The sequence below is a fragment of the Seriola dumerili genome, unplaced genomic scaffold, assembly GCF_002260705.1.
Source record: "Seriola dumerili isolate Sdu_G_001 unplaced genomic scaffold, Sdu_1.0 BDQW01000219.1, whole genome shotgun sequence".
In the NCBI taxonomy this organism is placed as follows: Eukaryota; Metazoa; Chordata; class Actinopteri; order Carangiformes; family Carangidae; genus Seriola; species Seriola dumerili.
In genome coordinates, this window is record NW_019174474.1 from 1,006,870 (window position 1) to 1,014,632 (window position 7,763).

Genomic DNA, 7,763 nt, shown 5'->3' on the forward strand with positions numbered 1-7,763 from the left:
TATTACCTTTCAGCAGGAGGCACATTGAGCTGGTCACCCATAAAGGAGCAGTGCAAAGCGTTGCACCATGCAACATTGCTTGTTTGCATTTCTCTTTAAAGCTCTCTGTGATTTACTGTGAGGCTTGTTTATGCTTAGCAATGCAAATGTGAGTCTTACAGCAGCATATATCACACACCAATTAAAATATATCAATAGAAGTGGCACTTAGTGATTGGTCATTGTGTTAGTCACCCACAAGCAAAGGGCTAAACACCGTCTTGGTGGCTGCAGCCCTGTCTTGTAAAATACAAACAGCAAGTGACATTAAAACAAAGGAGAGGCCCCTTGTCTCTAAAACAAGAGCCACCTTGGAGATGTAGCTTAGAGAGAGCGACGCCAAGTTTAGCTGTTCTAATTTTCTCTCTCTTTTGCTCAGGTGTCCACAGATGGATTATATGTTCGCAAACTTTATAAATAAAATTTCCGCGAAAATCTTTTTCATTCCGTTACCTTCCCCGTGGGTGTCCCCAGCATCAGCCCTATGTTTTTGTTTATCTGTGTTGTAAACACTCCTGTATTGTTATTGTGTATTGTGTTGTTCTGGTCTTTGGCTCTTTTAGCCATCCTTGGAGACCAAGCGTTTCCCTGATGAATAAGATGAAAGACAGAGCAAAATGCCCCTCATTTGGTCCCAGTTGGTTAAGTGTGTTCTGATCACTGCCAAGGTCTGGATGAACATGAACATGCCACACAAAGGGACTGTGCCTTCCAACCACACAGCCTCACAATAAAAAAGGGATTTGCCTCAGTTAGACGTCTCACGCGTTAACCCCCAAAGGAGAAGAGACTTGTTGGTGGTGTTGCCGAGGACATGTCAGCGTTCTCAGAATTGATCCCACAGTTCAAAGCTTTTCATCCTTCATTATTCCATACCTTGCAAACTTAATTAATTTGGAGCAAACAGTCAAAGCTTAAAGGAGGGTAACTGTTTTCTACAAGCAAACAGAAAGGTTAAGGGTTATAGGTTAAACTTACAACTTTGACCTCAAGAGGTTTTAATGTCACTTAAAGCGACCCAATATATTGATCCATTTAGTACTCTCCAGTTAATATGCCACCTGTCGTCTGGGGGTGTTATACATCAGTGTTTAATGACATATGACACAACACACTTCAAGGGAGTGTAAGCCCCCCCCTGCCGCTTAAATTTGGCATACCTCCATTAACATGACTCGATCCTATGATCTTTTACTCATTGTGAGGCTGCACAGATTCGTGGTTATCCATCTCAAAGCCCTTCCACCTCATATCTAGCCTCTGTGAAAGGTAACTCTTTGTATGTGACTGAACTATGTTAATTTATACTTCTTTTTTTTGCATAATAGCTCTTTAATCTTTTTTCTTCACAGTGAAAGTTCACTCTTCTGTTGAGTTTGTTGTTAATATATCATGATCTCACATCGCTTAATATTGCATTATTCTCTCATTTTCAACAATATATACAGAAACGGAGAATTTCCATGATTATTGTTCATATGAAACTAGTTCATTATACAGTAATGCACAGTATAGTAATGAGGGCTTCTGCATTTTTCTCTCAATATTGAAATGGATTCTGTCATATTGTTATTCTGTTTTCTCCTCCTCTCATCTTTCGCCCATTTACATTTTTTTTTCCTGTCTCACTATCTTTGCAGCGACTTTTCTTCTTGCTCTTTTGCTCCTTCCCTTTTATATCTGTCAGCTGGCTAAGTATCATATGTCATTTAATGGGATGATTTGTTGTTACGGAGTCATCAGTCACCAAAAGCTAAATGATGAAATGAGAGTGTGAGCGGCACTGTCTTGTCTGTAATGAATTATGCGGGGCGGGGGGGTCAGGGGCCTCTGTTTTGGTTACAGTCCACAGCACAAACACGGACCTCAGGTAGTACACTCATCAGTCCTGCTGTTTCTCACCATATGGAGGCAATGAACTGGGACACCCCTCCTACGCACACACACACACACGCACACACACACACACACACACACACACACACACACACACACACGGAGCCACTTCACTTCACATGCACTCACTCTCATGTGCCTGCAGACACAATTTCATAGTAATACAGTAGATAGATGGATGGATAGATATTCTGATGTTTTTCATATTATCAAAAATGTTCATATAAAATCAAAATGATAGATAGATAGATAGATAGATAGATAGAAAAAAAGCATATCTATAAATCTGGCCAATAGTGGTCAATATTTTTTCCCCTTTTCGTGTCTTTCAGTGTTTAATTGGATGAAATTGTCCACAGACAAATTAAATTAGACGTTCCCGCCTCTGTTCAATTGAGATATCTGTTACAGATGATGTGCCGTATAATGAATGCCTAATTTATGTAATTAGACCATTAAGCATAATCCGAGCATATGTTGTGAATGCCCTGAGGTCTTCTTCCAGGTACTCCCTCTGATGTCACCCTAGAAACAACTAATGGAGTGGGCTGCCAGGAGGACTCTGGTCCCGCTGTTTAGCAGAATAAACAACAAATATATTATGATATCACCAATCATAATAATGGAGAACACCAGAGACAGGCCTGTACACATTTCCTTTTCTGGTGGAAAAAAAAAAATCATATTCAAAGGGTGGGGGGCAGCGTGTGAAGATGGCTTTTGAGTAGTGTGGATATCCCGCCGTATAGGCTAAATTTGCCATTGAGGAGATTCTTGTGAGAGCCCTCTGTCTGCTAATTAATTGTCATTCTGCTGAATATTCATACCTTATCATCAGCGCGTCCTTAATTGCACCGTAAAACATCTCCAGGGGCTGAAATCACCACGGACTTAATTAGAAGCACAGGCCTATTGGTTGGGTTGGAGAGTCACAGTTTGCAGCAGCAGCAGCAGACAACAAACTGAACCTGCTCTCTCTCTCTCTCTCTCTCTCTCTCACTCACACACACACACACACACACACACACACACACACACAAACAGTGAGCGTGTGTTTAACACTGGGGCCAGGCAGATAACAAATCCCTTTAAACCTACAGGCCTGCTAATGATAATCAGCGTGAAGACAACTGAAACATCTCAAAGAGAAAACCCGCGCTTAATTTACACTCATAATTCACCGGGATTAGAAATGTTTGTCTTAAAAAATGTGAATTTGCACACCTCTAGCAATGATCTGTCTATTTGTAGGTTGATTGTAGTGATGTCGGCAGCCGGGCTGCTGTGGAGAGGTAAAGTTCAGAAAAAACAACAATGAAAGACAATTTGCAATCACCACAAAAATAAAGCTGGGAAGCTGTGGAAAGATGTAATCGAGATCACGGAGCCTATTTATTATTTTTATTAATTAATCTCCATTTTTCAAACATGGGTTCAGCCCTTGAAGAAATGTTTCCATGTGTAAGAAGCATCTTCCTCAGCTTTAAATTTCTCTTAATCGTTCCCTGAATAGCCCCCCCCCCTCCTCCCCTCTCTCTCCCTCTCTCCCTCTCTCTCTCTCTCTCCCTCTCCCTCTCGGTAGGTCTGGGTGGCAGCATATCTCAACTCGATTCAGTGTGACAATATTGTTTGGCTATCATTCGCTGCTTTAGGATGAATGGCATCGATCCGCTTTTAACAACATTTGTTTCCTATTGTGTCCGGGGCCGCAGCAGAGGAGGGCAGACGTGTGAAAGTGGCTGTTTGATTCTCTTTTTCATCCCCATGACCTCAGCTTTTGTGTCTCGTCACCCTGGGAATGTCACGCCTCACTACTCTACTTTAAGATGTTTCAGAAAGTGCCCTTTGTTTTCGCTCCTCTTTTTTTTTTCTTTTTTTTTTTTTTTTTTTAAAGCTCACACAAAATTGTTCTTGGTCCCCTCCTGCTATAAAGGATACTTCAGACTGAGGCACGGTTCACAAGTGCAATGCAATTTGGCTTATCCCAACCTTTGTTCGGGTTTCTACAAATGACCAAACATAGTGCGGACTTGATCTACTGCTGCTTGAACTCAGGAGTTTGGGAGCAGCTAAAAACCTCTATTCAGATTCAGAGTCATGGTGGTATTTTCAGTGTGTGCATTCGACAGGGACAAAGGGGCCTACCAATATCCCATAACCCTGAAGCTCAAAAAGCCACACCGTCTGTGTGTGAGAGGAGAAGAAGAAGAAAAAAGAAAAAAAAAAAAAACTCTTACTGCTCCTCGGTGGCTCGACTGGTTAACGCGAGTGTTGCAGGTTAACTTGCAAACGGGCATGACAGCAAGTCTGCAGTGCAAACATGAATTTAAAAAAAAATTGTCACTTCAAGGAGGGAGAAATGTAAAATTAAGAATCGTGCGTAATAATCGGTGTGACTCACTGCATGCCTCAATAATTACGTTTCACAATCACCGTTTTTGCACATAAAAAAAGTCTAACTGCTTTGTGCACGGACATATTAATCTGGGTGGGCCCCAAAAATATAAAAATTTTTTTTTTTTTTTAATGATTGACTGGATGAATGGGCTAGATGTCAGAAGATGTTTGGCACTTGGCAGTGTGTTGTCATTATCCGCGGTGTTTGAGATGGGTCGACTGGGCCACTTCCTTTTGGACAAAACCTTTTCAGCTGAACATTAATGGGAAATGACAGGTGTTAAAAGCCACTCTGCAGGGAAAAAAATGAAAAAAAAATGAAACAGCGATGGAAGTTTTAGACGAGACATTTTTCCCTATTTTTTATTTTTTCTAGAATGATATATAAACCTCCCATAATATGCAGTGTATTAAATTCTGGCATATTGCACATTTCCTATAGGCTAATTATAAAGTTCTTATTGAAAAGTCTTTTTTTTTGTTTTGTTTTTTGTATTGACTCGGTTTTAGATTGTTAAACAGTCCTTATACAGCAGGGAGGACGCTCTCCTTCATCCTCCTTCTGGTTTCTGGGTGAAAATAGTTCAGTGTCCCCCCGCAATGCGATTCTTTTCGTAATCCGTCAGACTGGTGATGGGGTGCATTGTGGATTTATGGGGAGAAATTAGCATAAATTATGAGCAAATCTGCGTGTGCGTGTGTGTGGTCCCTGGCATTGCAAACCCTCCAAGCGGAAAGGTGGCCCTGGCCAAAAGCTTGAATAGCAATAGCTCAAAATAGGCTTCCCATTTGGTTTTCACATTCATATAATTGACTTATGGATATTTTATACAGTTTTCACCACACCATCCTCAAGGGTTTATTTGCATTTCTGAAGTACTTTTGAATCTTCTTTACATAAACACAATGGACCTGATTGCCTCATGAAGTTTCAGTTTGAACAGCATTGTTTGCATTGTGTTGATGTTTTCATATCGTCTACTTCCTTTGCTCAGCTCTGGGCGAAATTAGCTGAGAAAAACTAATAGTCGGCTCATCAACAAACTCGCTCATGGCGATTTATTTTGTAGGCGTGTGCATTTCGTAAACATTATTAGAGTGTAACTAGGAGAAAAAAAATTCTCAGCAATTTTGGCCTATCCGTAGAATCAGCTGACATTTTCATTCAAATCCACATCATTAAAAAAAAAACATTAACCATAAAACATTTTTTTTGGTGAAAACTCCTACTCATCACACACACCACTGCACAAACAAGAGTATTTTAATAAATCCATGTTTCGATCAAATACAATAAACATCTACCTAACAGCAGCACAGGCACTTTAAAGTGTATTTTTCTTATAATAAAAGAATATCAATAAATTACAATATGCCGAATCATTTCCACCTTCACCCTCATTCCATATCTAGATTTTACTGTAAAGTCCAGCTGAAGAAGTGTTAGCGCATACCTTCACACACTGAGTGCCATCGCAGTTCAATTCCGGTTGCCGAGCCTTTTCACCCCTTTTTCTGTCTTCAAATGGAAATGATTTCCATTGGCCCAAGGTGTCCATGTAAATAGGTGTAAATGAAACCAGATTATGCCTTCCTCCCAGCCCCCTCCTCCCATGGCAATTGTCATGTGATAGCAAAGAGGTGGCACATTAATGGAGCGCCCCTACAGGGGTCTTTTCTGCTCATGTCACTACATAAAACTATCAGATGGTTAGAGGAAGGCCATGGAGGCATCCACTTAGCTCGTCTTATCAAGGACGCCAAATGAAGTCTATTCAACTCTGCTAGCGGGACAAGCTGACTTACTTTGCGAGAAAGACTTACAGCAGCCGTCACTCCATAAATGTGCACCATCCGCCCGCCTGCACACAGCAGAGGCGCCCGACCTGGCTGTTTTACGCGCGACGCAGCTCCAGCTTTGCCTGCGCTGAAACTTTCCTCCGTGGCTGTTTTCATGAAGAGCGGCAAGCTTTCGCCAAGGAATTAAGGGAGACATACTTTTGATTGCTTTTCTCAAATAAATATATATATCCAGGATGCCTCGTCCGGGGAGAAACACGTACAGCGACCAGAAGCCACCTTACTCCTACATCTCCCTCACTGCCATGGCGATCCAGAGCTGCCCAGAGAAAATGCTGCCTCTCAGTGAAATTTACAAGTTCATCATGGATAGATTCCCTTACTACAGAGAAAACACTCAGCGGTGGCAGAACTCTCTGCGACACAACCTATCCTTCAACGACTGTTTTATCAAAATCCCCCGGCGCCCAGATCAGCCAGGTAAGGGCAGTTTCTGGGCACTACACCCCAACTGCGGGGACATGTTTGAGAATGGAAGTTTCTTGAGACGCCGCAAAAGATTCAAAGTGATGCCTGCGTCTGATCACTTGGCCCCCAGTAAGCAGTCGGATGCTGCCCATTACCTCCAGCAGCAAGCCAAACTGAGACTGAGCGCCCTGGCAGCCACCGGCACACACCTTCCCCAAATGTCAACTTACAACCTCGGAGTGTCTCAGACGTCAACTTTTAAACATCCGTTCGCCATCGAGAACATCATCGCCAGAGAGTACAAGGTCCCGGGAAGTCTGGCGTTCTCCACCATGCAGTCCATGTCTGCCGGGTACCCGCTCCACAACCAGCTGACGACAGCCTGGCCCCACATGTACAACACCAGCGTGATTGACACGGCGGCCCCGATCTCCATGGCAAGCAGCGACTACAGTGCCTATGGCGTGCCCATCAAGTCCCTGTGTCACGGGGGACAGTCTTTACCGGCTATTCCTGTGCCAATCAAGCCCACCCCGACCTCCATGCCCGGTTTCTCGGCGCTACCTCCACACATCCCCGCGTTTCTATCAAACTCTCCACAGTCTCTGAGCCCGACGTCCCCACAGACAGCGACGAGCCAAAGCAGCCCCGCAACCCCGAGCGAGACTCTGACGAGCCCCTCCACACTGCAGTCTGTGGCTGTGCACTGACCAGCTGAACTTTTTCCCCTGCAGCGAACGAACTGCCGGCTGGCTGGCTCCCAGGCCCCGTTACCAAACCCAAAGTTTCTATTTTCTGTCGTCGGAAAAACTATCAAGGCGAGTTGCAGTTGCATATCGATTTATTTGTGTATGTGTTGAATGTGTCGCTTTAAATTGTGTCATAGGAGTCCAGCACAGAATCGCACAGCGAAGTACAGGGCCTATTGCTCTTGAAAATATAAATTATTTGATAGTTCTATTTTTCAGTTTATTGTGAAATGTTGAGTGTTGACAGTGGGGCCGCTGAGGGGGGTTTCAGGAGGAATTTTGTTTCGGACACCATCGATTCTGATTTTTGAGTGCTTGTAATTCCCGTGGCAATTTTCTTTTTTTCTTCAGTTTTTATCGAACAGCAAAACTTTTGCACCGTTTCTGTGTGACCACTGTAATGTCAATGAAATT

At 43.0% G+C, this 7,763-nt stretch overlaps 1 protein-coding gene across 1 annotated transcript; it reads left to right on the forward strand.

Moving 5' to 3' along the window:
* The first annotated feature begins 6,213 nt into the window (after positions 1–6,213).
* Positions 6,214–7,513, forward strand: foxb1 (forkhead box B1). Its single transcript, XM_022754681.1, has one exon. The coding sequence runs from the start codon at positions 6,369–6,371 to the stop codon at positions 7,308–7,310; it is 942 nt and encodes a 313-aa protein (XP_022610402.1). The 5' UTR covers positions 6,214–6,368; the 3' UTR covers positions 7,311–7,513.
* The last annotated feature ends 250 nt before the right edge of the window (positions 7,514–7,763 follow it).